Consider the following 13011-nt stretch of genomic DNA (forward strand, 5'->3'; position numbering starts at 1 on the left):
CATAAAATGTGGGGACTACGTACAAAAAGTGCTGTAATTTCTAAACGGCTTACCCAATATGGAGGGAAAATACCCTAAAAACAAAGCTGTCAGTCTGCACTTTAACCCCATAATCATTGTATAATTTCAAATCCAAAGTGCTTGAGTACAGATACAAAACAATACTTTTGGAGCTTACTGTAGATAGAAATATTTATAGACAGATGGATGGATTGATCATCAGCATTCTCTCCTCTCCCCAGTGTAGCTGTAATAGGTGTCCAGAGTCATGACTGTGACCCGTGTCTCTGACGCCAGTGCTGCAGGAACACAGACTCACATACCGTACTCCATAACGATGCCACGGCCTTTCCTCTCTCACCTCCTGGACTGTCTATGGATGTACGTGTGTGTGAGAGTGAGTGAGTGAGTGAGTGAGTGAGTGAGTGAGTGAGTGAGTGAGTGAGTGAGAGAGAGAGAGAGAGAGAGTGTGTGAAACAGCGAGAGAAAAAGAGAAATGAGAGATATAAACAGAGAAAAAAGAGAGGGAGAGAGAAAAGGAATGAGAAATAGAGACCGAGAGAGAAAGACAGAGAAAGATAGAGCATTTCCAGTTATTTTCCATTTACACCAATTCAATTAGTTTACTTTACTCTGTGGCTGAGCCCCAGGGAAACACGCACAGACATATAACAACGGCCATGATGATGCAACACTCTCTGGAGAAATGGTCCACGGCTGAGCCATCCTCAACATGAGCTTGGACCATCACAGAGAGAAAAGCTTTTGGTTCACAGAATGAGTCTCCAGGCACAGACCTTGATAAAACCCCATCTGCGACGGTAATGGGGCTCTGGAGAGGGTTTCTCAGGGCCCATAAAGGAGACGTCACTGCATGCACACCTATGTGCCGAAACACATCTAGTGCTTAGACAGCCCGTTATGAGGCGGGGGAATGTCAGCTGCTGTCTGCTTGTCCTCTCATTTGATGTGCGGAGAATTGGGTCTTTATTTTTGATGTCTGGGTGCCCCGGTGTGGCATGCACTGAGCAGATATGTCACAGAGGGCTTTGCTGCCATACCGCCCTGAGATGGGATGGCTTGATGTCTACAGTCATTGGCTTTTTTCTCCTTTCCTGACAACTCCTCGGCTCCAAGCCTGTTGGTATTTGAAGCTCCCTGACCTCACACCCAGCCAAGCTGGAGATAACAGCTATACATCAACTTTGGGGAGACCAGTGAAGGGTAGCTAGGCCTCTGAAGATAGCAGACACCTGACAGGAAATGTCACGCTACTTCTAGGAAAATTAACTTGTAATGCCAACATTTTTTCAAGTTTTACCATCATTGTAAAGGCCTAGTAATTTTGTTGCTTTGGTAGTCATTTCTGAAGATTATTATGTATTTCATGTGATTCATTTACGTCTAAACTATTCCCTTTTAAACAACTGCCAATCCCTGTTGTACACAACAAGCTTCCATTCCTCCGTCAAAAGGGGATTTGTGGCTGATTAAAGAAGAAATCAACCCTGGTACAGTCAACACTGTTACTATATTTTAAACTTAATAGGTACTTAACTTGTTTTTTAAATTCAGCCTCTTGAGATGGGAAAATGTGTTTTTTTAAATTAAGTTGAACATGTGCTCTGTATGACAGAATGTAAAAATGAAGTGAAACAAGGCACCGAATTGGTGGAACGACCCACATGGTGTTCGACTGGCAGAAAGCGCTAAAACAAGAATATATGCAAACCTTATTACCATTTCAATATAAAGGCAGTAGAATATGAATGTATAGCACTGAGCTTGTATGACACCAAGCATGCACTAACACCTAAATTAGAAGTATGCAGTCACATTTGTATTCATTGTGAATCAACTGCTTTGCAGGGCGGACAAGTTAATTTCAGAGATATCAAATAAGAGTGTGGAATTGTAAATGCTGTTCTTGTATGTCGTGACATATACTATAAACCATCTCGACTGGCACAGTAATGAATGAGAAAACGGAATCTAATAAAAAGCAAGCTGCATGATAGTAGAACGTGCTAAATGTGTCAGAGCTAATTCAGGCCATTATAACCAACACCCTCAGAATAGCCCCTCGACGACAGAACATTGACATTTTCATAGACACTGAAATAGATTCATGAACACAGACATTAGCCCTGCTCTCCCTCGAAAAACAAATAAAGGCTGGCTCTCCATTTGGATCAATGTGGATCAATGGCAGCCTCATTCTGTGTCCTCATTCCTATTCCCCCAGGCACTACAGGCAGAATGACTGGTAGTATGTATCAGTATCCTTCCTACACCACCACCTCTTCTCTCCTCTCGTTCTTCATCTCTCCTGTGTTGCCTCTGAACAGAGCAGACGAAGAGAGAAGACACTTTTAAAAATACTATCAAATGTTCTTTCCCTCCTTTATGGGGGTGATAGATATCAATACATCTATTCTAAATCTGTTCATTCATATTCAGAATGGACTCGACTCGGTGTAAAATAGCCTTGTCTGGGTCCCACTTGAGAGAGAGGCACTCGTAGGAGACAGGTCCCTCAGAAGCTGTATTGAATAAGTTCTGGGGGAGCGTCGACATTATCATGCATCATCGTGAGAAGGCAAGCGAGAGATATCCCCTTGGCCAAACAAACAAAAACACTCTAGCCTGCCTGCCATTAGGCCCCTCATTAAATCATTGGTTATTTATGTGCTGGGCAGAGCATGGTGTTTAGACCAAAGTGTAAAACCCATTACCTTCAGAAATAAATCCCTGGTTGCAAAGGAAAGCTCATGTCAATGTTATTCATAATCAAGTTAACTTCCTTACCGTTTTACTATAATACTTCTGAGCCACAGATACAACGGGTATGGTCAAAATATCAATGGCTATTATTGAACTTAAATGACGTTGGTAATGTATACTTCGCTGTACACAGGGCAAGAGTGAATAACATGGCCGACGCATACATTCACAACATTATTTTAAACTCCCAACAGGCATTGAGACTTTGATGCTCAGAGGTATTATAGTACAATGATAATGAAGTAAACATGGTTATTGGATGTGAGAAGGAGCCGAGTGGTGTACAGGGAGTACCATGCAGAGGCCAGTCCCCTCCTCTCAGACCCAGCTGAGCTGTGGGTGGGGTGGGGGTTGGGTTGGTTCTCTGGAGGGACATGATGAAAGATGCTTCAAACCTCGAACAGAAATCAAAGATGCTTGTCAGTAGCATCACCACGCCTACCCCCGTGGCTAAGCACCATCTACCTAGTATCCAATGTCTACCTAGTAAATGTACTAGCGGATGCAGAAACCCACACCCGGTTTATAACTAGGCAGGGTCACAGTGAGTGGCATGTCTCCAGCATTTAGACTGACAACCTGGAGGAGAACAGCAAACAGATGTAGAGAATTAGGATGGTGTCCTGAGGTGGTCTTTGATGGGAAGAGTTGTTTGTTCAACTTTTGCATATTTAACATTTCACCAAGGCAGAAGAACATGGTAGTAATTCCTTCTAAAAAGGTTGTATACCGCCATCATCGCTGAAACAGAGAATAAATACAATAGGCTGTATACATTTCAGCATCTTTTATCAGATTTGCTTTTTTGGCAATTTAATGCTCATAGGAGAACGAAGCAACCCCCCCCCCAAAAAAATCGAACAATTCCAAATTGAAAGCCCAATAAGCCCCAGAAATTAATAATGGAAAGCAACATATACAATGTTAGAGAAAAACTTTATAGATCTCATGGAGGACAAACAATGCACTGTGTTCATTTTTGTTTAAGATCACACTGCCACAGAAAATATCTGAAACTAAACAAGAGTGCACATTGCAGGCTTTTGTGACCTCACTTCCTGGTTCCTCTGTCAGAGAAGGAATTGACAACGACAATCTGTCTGGTGTTGAAGCGTGTGAAAAGTCACAATATAATTTTTTTGACAACAACGACGACAACATCGACACAGTCCAACTTACTGACATTGAAGATGAATTATCTTCAATAGCCAAGATCATTACCTCTGGATAACGGTCCTGGTGTTGCATATTTCATAATAAATTACTCTGTAGAGATTTCACATATTGTTCGGACAGTCTGACTGACTGAACAGGCTGGTCAAAAAAGGCAGTTCTTTTCACTTGCAGCTGGGAAGGAGATTTGGCCCAAACCCACACCACTCAAGTTTCTTCTGTGTGTATGAGTGTGTGTTGGGCTCACAGCCTCTCGATGTCCCTGTACTTCTTCCTCAGAATGGAGACCTGGTCCTTGAACAGCACAGGGTCCAGTCTCATCTGGGAGTGCAGCAGGGGCATGAACCCAAACCAGCTGCTGAACGAGTTCATACACGTCTGTCTCTGGGCAAAGTGGTCCGGGTCGGCCCACCGGGACGTCTTAGAACCCTGTGGACAGACACACAGACAGAGGAGATACGTCAGTTCAGCACACCAACCCCACACAGGTCCCGGTACGAACTGACTCTGCATCAGTTTAAAAGCAGAAACATGTACTGTGTGGAGGATGGTACATTAGAGCTGTGTCGTCTGATGTAAACTGTTTTCCCTCCAAAGACGGCCTGGAAATACATAAAAAGGTTGCTGAATGAAGTGGAACCCTGGTTTTCGGACAACAGCTCATATTTACTGTATACATACACACAAATAAAACTACATGTAAGAATAGTTATATTTTGTTGCCTTTTAACTCCCATTCAACTGATAAAGTGCCGGCCAAAATCTCCATAAGTCTCCCGCAAACATTCCCATGTTTCCGATTAACTTTCCTGTGTGATCTTGAAGCAGGGCAACAAATGTTTCAGCACCGATGACTGCAGTGGAAAAATATGCCTGGAAAGGGTCTGAAGATGCTATGTGTTGAGAGAGATGGGAGAAAATCCACCACTGGTACGCTGCTGCCTACACAATTAAGACATTAATCACAGAGCCGATAGAGGCGAGTCATCGGGCTGCCCCGAGCTGGGCCATCAATCAGGCCTGACGTGGGCCGGCCCCGGCTCAGCCCGTGCACACCAACCAGACGGGGAATCACACAGGGAGACTGTTGGTGCGCTGCAGCCTCCTCCGTCCGCCTCCACCTCTCTCTGGAGGCTCCTGAGTGAACCGGTCTGTAATACTGCAGTCCCTCCTCTCTCATATCCCACCTCACAGCACGCATCACAGGCTCTGTGTCTGGCTGCAATTTCAGGCTCATTTCAGACTAGCAGGCACATTGAGATCAGTGGAGGCTCCTCAGAGGAGGAATGGGAGAACCATCCTACTCAGTAAATTTCATAAAAATAAAAGTAGTGAAACATGTAAAAAATAATAACATTTTTAGATAAAACCATACTAAAAATATTAATGTCACCAAATAACTGATTAAAACACACAGTTTTGCAATGCAGGTCAACAGTAACCTCAACAGCACCCTCTAGTGTAGCACCATGGTGTAGCCACAGGACAGCTATATTCAGTCCTCTGGGTACACTGAAAATACAAAACCTAGGAGAAACACAGTAATTATGAAGACTTCCAGAGGACGTTCTCCAACCTATCAGAGCTTTTGCAGTATGAACTGACAAGTTGTCCATCCAATCAAAGAATCATTCTTCATAGTTTACCTATCACTTAGCCAATGCAACTAATTTGTTCTACTCAACAACCTGACTCAAACAGAGAGGAATGCCATTTATGTTAGCTAACTGGCTAAGGTTATCCAACACCGCAACTCTTTTAAGTCAAGGTAAGCTTTTGTTTTTTCCCCTCCAGAGTAACTGCTAGACTGCTTGCTGTACACTGTTCTGCATGAATGTACACATGGATTGGATGTTTACTAACGCGTTAGTTCTAGTTGATTGACTAGAACGTTAATATGGTGACAACGACGTAGGCTATGTAGCGGTTATGGTATGAAGGTTTGGATGGAGAGGTTTTTTCGCCTGGTCACAGACAGCTGTTGAGTTGTGCACTGAAGTCGAAGGTGAAAAAGGTGAGAGGAGGAAAGCGTGTAGATGGGAAAAGGAATTATAAAACTAGCAAAGTGATGATACTGCAGGTGGCTGCTATAAAAATGAACTGTGTGTGCGGGTGATCATGGTTATATTCATTCCGCCTGGTTATGTTGCGAAACATTTCTTAACGGAAGCAAACAGAACAAAATGGGGAGGGACCTATCTGAATTTGTCCAATAGAAACTCTTGTTTTAGTTGCAAAACAACCTTTTGGACTAATGATTACACCCCAGATCAACTACATGCAGGCAAGAGCGTGCAAGGTGGTATTAAATGTGTCAGTGTCTGACACCTTGATTACTCAAATTTGTCTCATGACCTGTGTGCACCTACGCCTTAAACTTTTAATTGTAGGCTTGGCTGTGGCTACCTCATGATGTGTATAGGGCAAATTCCAGCATCATGTCGTAGTCTAAACCTATGGATGTTACATTGAGCTGGATGAATGGAATATGAATGACAGTCGTCCGATCTGATGTAATAGAAATAGTCCATGCTCACGGTACGATACCACAAATCTTACTCCCGAATCTTAAACGGCACCGCCGCCAAAGCTTGAAATTGTGCCCTGACCCAAGCACTAGATACCTGATATCTATTGAAATTGGCCGTTGGATAGTGATTTATGCTGGGTAAACACAGGGTTTCGCGGACAGCATCTTCAACAAGCTAGGATCGTCAGGTCAAACGCGCATGCTCAGGCACACACACGTACGCACAAACGCAGGCAAGCACACACTGTTACCACGAAGACCTACTGTACCTGCTGCATCATTGTCTCCTTGTACTGCTTCTTCTGGGTGACTTTGATTGGTGGGAGCTTAGTGACAGCAGACACCAGGAAGTTCATCAGGATATCCTCACAGTTAGCCATCTGGTCCACCATGGTGAGAAGGCTGGCAGGCAAGTAGTGAGTGTACAAGTAGTGATAATACCTAGAAACACAGAGAGAAAGAGGGATGGATACATTCATAAAAGGACACCACATTGATATACTGCATAGTGCAATATTGCAAATGGAAACAGCAGTGACTACACAGGAAATCAAATCTCCTTAATTCCATTCTCAGTGCCATTTCCCGAAGGTTCACCATTTCTCTGGATAATGTCCCTTGTTGTTTTCTATTCACAGAATATGGATGGTAATCTGTCTGGTGGAGCCATCCGGCAGAATGAGCGGAGTCAGCCCAGAGAAGAGCCACCCTCCCTTGCGGCCTGACGACACCCAGAGACGGATGTTTTAATTTCTCAGAGTGAGACACTTCGCCCCTCTCTTTCTGGCAGCCCTGATTGTACCATGTCTCATTTCCCGTCTGTTTATTATGTTGAGGGCCCTGGCTGTATGGCTGACAAAGGAAGGCGCATCATTTCCTGTACGTCTGTGCTGAGGGATGGGCGTCAGTCGGGGTGGGCCACTCTATTTAGATCCAGAGGCAGTCTGACTCGTGCCTCATCTCTCCTCCTCCTCTTTGGTAGCTCCGCTGGGCTCTTGGCCTCTACAGCATCAGCCCAGCTATCACTGTCAGCCTCGTGAAGGTGAGGTGTCACAGCCAAGGTCTGCCATCAGCACCATATGTCGGTCTCATCCGTGCAGGAAAGATGAGCACAAGGACTTTCCTTTGAGACAAACTCTGTGGCTTTCTCTCTGCGAAGCTATTGATCTATGTGCTGTCAGTTATCTTGTCAACGTTGTCATTTTGCAGATCTGAATATCACACTCTGCCTGATATCTTTGTTCATGTTGATATCTTTGGATGGGAAATGTACACTGAGCAAAAATATAAATGCAACATGTAAACGTGTTGGTCCCATGTTTCATGAGCTGAAAGAAAAGATCCCAGAAATGTTTCATACGCACAAAAAGCTTATTTTCTCTCACTTTTGTGCACAAATGTGGTTACATCCCTGTTAGTGAGCATTTCTCCTTTGCCAAGATAATCCATCCACCTGACAGGTGTGGCATATTAAGAAGCTGATTAAACAGCATGGTCATTACACAGGTACACCTTGTGCTGGGGACAATAAACAGCCAGCCTAAAATGTAGTTTTGTAAACAACACAATGCCACAGATGTCTCACGTTTTGAGGGAGTGTGCAGTTGGCATGCTGACTGCAGGAATGTCCCCCAGAGCTATGGCCAGAGAATTGTACGTCCATTTTTCTACCATAAGTCACCTCCAATGTCGTTTTAGAAAATTTGGCAGTACGTCCAACCGGCCTCACAACCACCGACCACGACCCGCGGGATTGTCTGACTGATTTACTTTTATGAACTGTAACTCGGTCAAGTCTTTGAAATTGTTGCAGTTTGCGTTGCTATTTTTGATCAGTATAGCGATCTAATTAATGACACAGATTTGTTAATTGTGCTGATCTGATAGGATTGTTTTTACACTTGCTACTGGTGACAATATGGTAGAAACACTTGCCACTTGACTATTATCACAATGCCTCAGTAGACAGACCCTTGAGAGCCTTGAGAGCTGAATAATAGAGGCATTTTAAAACCACACAATAGATTACAACAATGACATGTTCCATGAGAGTAGTTTATCTGCAACTGCCCGATAAGACATGAGTTGAAATCTCTCATGAGAGGAAAATACTTCTCAATTCAATTTGCTGCATGGCTTAATAGTTTGTATTCATTGTGTTGAGGCATTGCATTTACAATCAAATCTTTTATGGAAAAAGGAAAGAAAAAAAACAAAGACGTTATTTCCTTTTCTATTATGCTGCTTATATACAAAAACTGTCAGTGGTGTGAGGAATTCGGATTAGTTTTCTAAATGGCACTTACTGTACTGAAAGACGTAGACTACTCCTGAATAAAACATATAAACTCAGCAAAAAAAAAAACGTCTCTTTTCCAGGACCCTCTCTTTCAAAGATAATACGTAGAAATCCAAATAACTTCACAGATCTTCATTGTAAAGGGTTTAAACACTGTTTCCCATGCTTGTTCAATGAACCATAAACAATTAATGAACATGCACCTGTGGAACGGTCGTTAAGAAACTAACATCTTACAGACGGTAGGCAATTAAGGTCACAGTTATGAAAACTTAGGACACTAAAGAGGTCTTTCTGCTGACTCTGAAAAACACCAAAAGAAAGATGCCCAGGGTGCCTGCTCATCTGCGTGAACGTGCCTTAGGCATGCTGCAAGGGAGACATGAGGACTGCAGATGTGGCCAGGGCAATAAATTGCAATGTCCGTACTGTGAGACACCTAAGACAGCGCTACAGGGAGACAGGACGGACAGCTGATCGTCCTCGCTGTGGCAGACCACGTGTAACAACACCTGCACAGGATCGGTACATCTGAAAATCACACCTGCGGGACAGGTACAGGATGGCAACAACAACTGCCAGAATTACACCAGGAACGCACAATCCCTCCATCAGTGCTCAGACTGTCCGCAATAGGCTGAGAGAGGCTGGACTGAGGGCTTGTAGGCCTGTTGTAAGGCAGGTCCTCAGACATCTCCGGCAACAACGTTGTCTATGGGCACAAACCCACCGTCGCTAGACAGGACTGGCAAAAAGCTAAAATTTGTCTCACCAGGGGTGAAGGTTGGATTTGCGTTTATCGTAGAAGGAATGAGCGTTACACCGAGGCCTGTACTCTGGAGCGGGATCGATTTGGAGGTGAGGGTCCGTCGTGGTCTGGGGCGGTGTGTCACAGCACCATCGGACTGAGCTTGTTGTCATTGCAGGCAATCTCAATGCTGTGCGTTACAGGGAAGACATCCTCCTCCCTCCTGTGGTACCCTTCCTGCAGGCTCATCCTGACATGACCCTCCAGCATGACAATGCCACCTGCCATACTGCACGTTCTGTGCATGATTTCCTGCAAGACAGGAATGTCAGTGTTCTGCCATGGCCAGCGAAGAGCCCGGATCTCAATCCCATTGAGCACGTCTGGGACCTGTTGGATCGGAGGGTGAGGGCTAGGGCCATTCCCCCCAGAAATGTCTGGGAACTTGCAGGTGCCTTGGTGGAAGAGTGGGGTAACATCTCATAGCAAGAACTAGCAAATCTGGTGCAGTCCATGAGCAACAGATGCACTGCAGTACTTAATGCAGCTGGTGGCCACACCAGATACTGACTGTTACTTTTGATTTTGACCCCCCCTTTGTTCTGGGACACATTATTCCATTTCTATTAGTCACATGTCTGTGAAACTTGTTCAGTTTATGTCTCAGTTGTTGAATCTTGTTATGTTCATACAAATATTTACACATGTTAAGTTTACTGAAAATAAACACAGTTGACAGTGAGAGGACGTTTCTTTTTTTGCTGAGTTTATGAACCAGTGTGTGTCTGTGGCAACGTGTGATGCTGGTACAAAACAATACAAACCTCATCACACCCCTCCATGGTAAGAGTAAGTGACAAGTGCAGGAGAGTTTCTGCTATACAGTGTTAACAGGTCTCGATATGTATTCGGGATTTTTATAACCACCATGCGTGCCTGCCTGCCTGTATGTGCTCAATGTAATTGGTATGTGTTACCGCATTCCCCTCCTTGAGCTATTATCATGGCCCCTACACCCCTCACAGAGAGCAGGCAGGGGTTCTGAATGTACAGTGCCTTCAGAAAGTAACATTTTGTTGTGTTACAGCCTTACTCGAAAATGTATCAAATAAAACAAAATCCTCAGCAATCTACACACAATACCCCATAATGACAAAGCGAAAACAGCTTTAAAAAAATTCTGACCCTTTGCTATGAGACTCGAAACTGAGCTCAGGTGCATCCTGTTTCCATTGATCATCATTGAGATGTTTCTACAACTTGATTGGACATAGACACACCTGTCTATATAAGGTCCAAGAAGAAGGTGGCCTCTATCATTCTTAAATGGAAGAAGTTTGGAACCACAAAGACTCTTCCAAGAGCTGCCCGCCGGGTCAAACTGAGGATTCGGCGGAGAAGGGCCTTGGTCATGGAGGTGACCAAGAACCCGATGGCCACTGACAAAGCTCCAGAGTTCCTCTGTGGAGATGGGAGAACCTGCAGCACTCCACCAATCAGGCCTTTATGGTAGTGACCAGGCGGAAGCCACTCCTCAGTAACAGGCACATGACTCTTGGAGTTTGCCAAAAGGCACCTAAAGACTCTCAGACCATGAGAAACAAGATTCTCTGGTCTGATGAATCCAAGTTTGAACTCTTTGGCCTGAATGCGAAGCGTCACATCTGGAGGAAACCTAGCACTATGCCTACGGTGAAGCACATGCTGTGGGGATGTCTTTCAGCAGCAGGGACTGGGAGACTAGTCAGGATCGAGGCAAAGAGGAACAGAGCAAAGTCCAGAGAGATCCTTGATGAAAACCTGCTCCAGAGAGCACAGGACCTCAGACTGGGGTGAAGGTTCAACAGGACAACAACCCTAAGCACACATCCAAGACAACACAGGAGTGGCTTCGGGACAAGTCTCAATGTCCTTGAGTAGCTCAGCCAGAGCACGGAATTGAACCTGATCGAACATCTCTGAAGAGACCTGAAAATAACTGTGCAGCAACGCTCCCCATCCAACCTGACAGACCTTGAGAGGATCTGCAGAGAAGAATGGGAGAAACTCCCCAAATGCAGGTGTGTCAAGCTTGTAGCGTCATACCCAAGAAGACTCAAGGCTGTAATCGCTGCCAAAGGTGCTTCAACAAAGTACTGAGTAAAGGGTCTGAAAACACATGTACATGTGATATTTCAGTTTTTAATTTGTAATACATTTGCAAAAAAAAACATTTGTCATTTTGGGGTATTGTGTGTAGATTGATGAGGAAAAGAAACAATTTAATCTGTCCCTGTGAGCACCATGTTACTGTACCTGTGATAGAACGCAGCCCCTGTGAGCACCATGGAGTACTGGTTAGTCCACTTGGAGGTATAGCCCCATCTTGATTTGCTGCCGTCCCAGTAATGGCTGCGTGCTGGGTAGCCCACAATCCTGTCTGGGAAACTGTGCCAGACGATGAAGGCAAAGTCAACCTGGGGTTCAAATGAAAAGACATCTTTCAAAATCGCTAATAGACAGATTTACTTCTGCATTAGATCAGCTATGTCAACTACAGTACAATGTAGCAAAAGAGTAGATTTGAATTCCAAAGGTCTTCTTCTCAGGAACACCAAATATCAAAAGACAGTCGCTCAAGTCCAGAGAATATGAAGAACAACACACAGTAGAATACACTTCCTGACTTCTGTTGGCAGAGTGGCAAAAAATTCATTTCCAAAACACAAGAGAGAACAGAGCCCCAAAAAACAGAAGGTCCCTTAAAATAATCGCACACCTCTTAGCTGTGTCATGATGCATGTGTGCTCAATTATGAAGAAATGAGACCACAAAAGCTGAGAAAAAGGTTGGAAACATCTTTCTTAATGTAGAATTTGATTAATCGCAGAGTTAGACATTACCTCAGTGCAGGATTTATGATATCATGCAAATAATTTTGCCTTTTGGAATTACGCTCTTATAATGCCCTGATTGTGCCTCGCATCCTTTGTGACAGATTGATTTGGCACATTCACAATGTGTCTTAGTTAATTATGGATTGGAAATAGGGACGGAGATTAATGACATACGCAGAGGGGAAATGCTATCCTTGCAGAAAGACTTTCCAAGGGCAACATACATTAATCCCATTTAATACATAAGATGGTTTCTGAATATGGCTTGCTAAGAGTCTACATCACAAATCTCTACCGGCATATCAATTACCTGTGGCATTTGATGTGATATGTTATTAAATAATAGAAAAGTACACTCTTAGTTAAAAGGGTTCCAAAAGAGTTCTTCGGCTGTCCCCATTGGAGAACCCTTTTGGGTTCCATGTCGAACCCTCTGTGGAAAGGGTCCTACCTGGAACAAAAAAAGGTTTCTTCAAAGGGTACTCCTATGGGGACAGCCGAATAACCCTTAGGTTCTTGATAGCACCTTTTTTTCTAAGAGTGTATAGTCATATAGGAAAGAAAGACATGCAGCATTTGGTTTCCAGCATATTCACTAGTA

At 44.0% G+C, this 13011-nt stretch overlaps 1 protein-coding gene across 2 annotated transcripts in view; it reads right to left on the bottom strand.

The window, feature by feature from the left end:
- Positions 1-3556: 3556 nt before the first annotated feature.
- LOC129825105 (exostosin-1-like) overlaps positions 3557-13011 on the bottom strand; it is a 247810-nt gene continuing 238355 nt past the window's right edge. For both annotated transcript variants that reach the window (XM_055884886.1, XM_055884887.1), the window contains 3 exons: positions 11830-11990; positions 6757-6928; positions 3557-4386 (listed from right to left, as the gene is read on the bottom strand). In XM_055884886.1, the coding sequence (XP_055740861.1) occupies positions 4201-4386; positions 6757-6928; positions 11830-11990 (519 nt within the window). In that variant the 3' untranslated portion in view covers positions 3557-4200. The remainder of the gene's footprint in view (positions 4387-6756; positions 6929-11829; positions 11991-13011) is intronic.

The sequence above is a fragment of the Salvelinus fontinalis genome, chromosome 27 (assembly GCF_029448725.1).
Source record: "Salvelinus fontinalis isolate EN_2023a chromosome 27, ASM2944872v1, whole genome shotgun sequence".
Lineage (NCBI taxonomy): Eukaryota > Metazoa > Chordata > Actinopteri > Salmoniformes > Salmonidae > Salvelinus > Salvelinus fontinalis.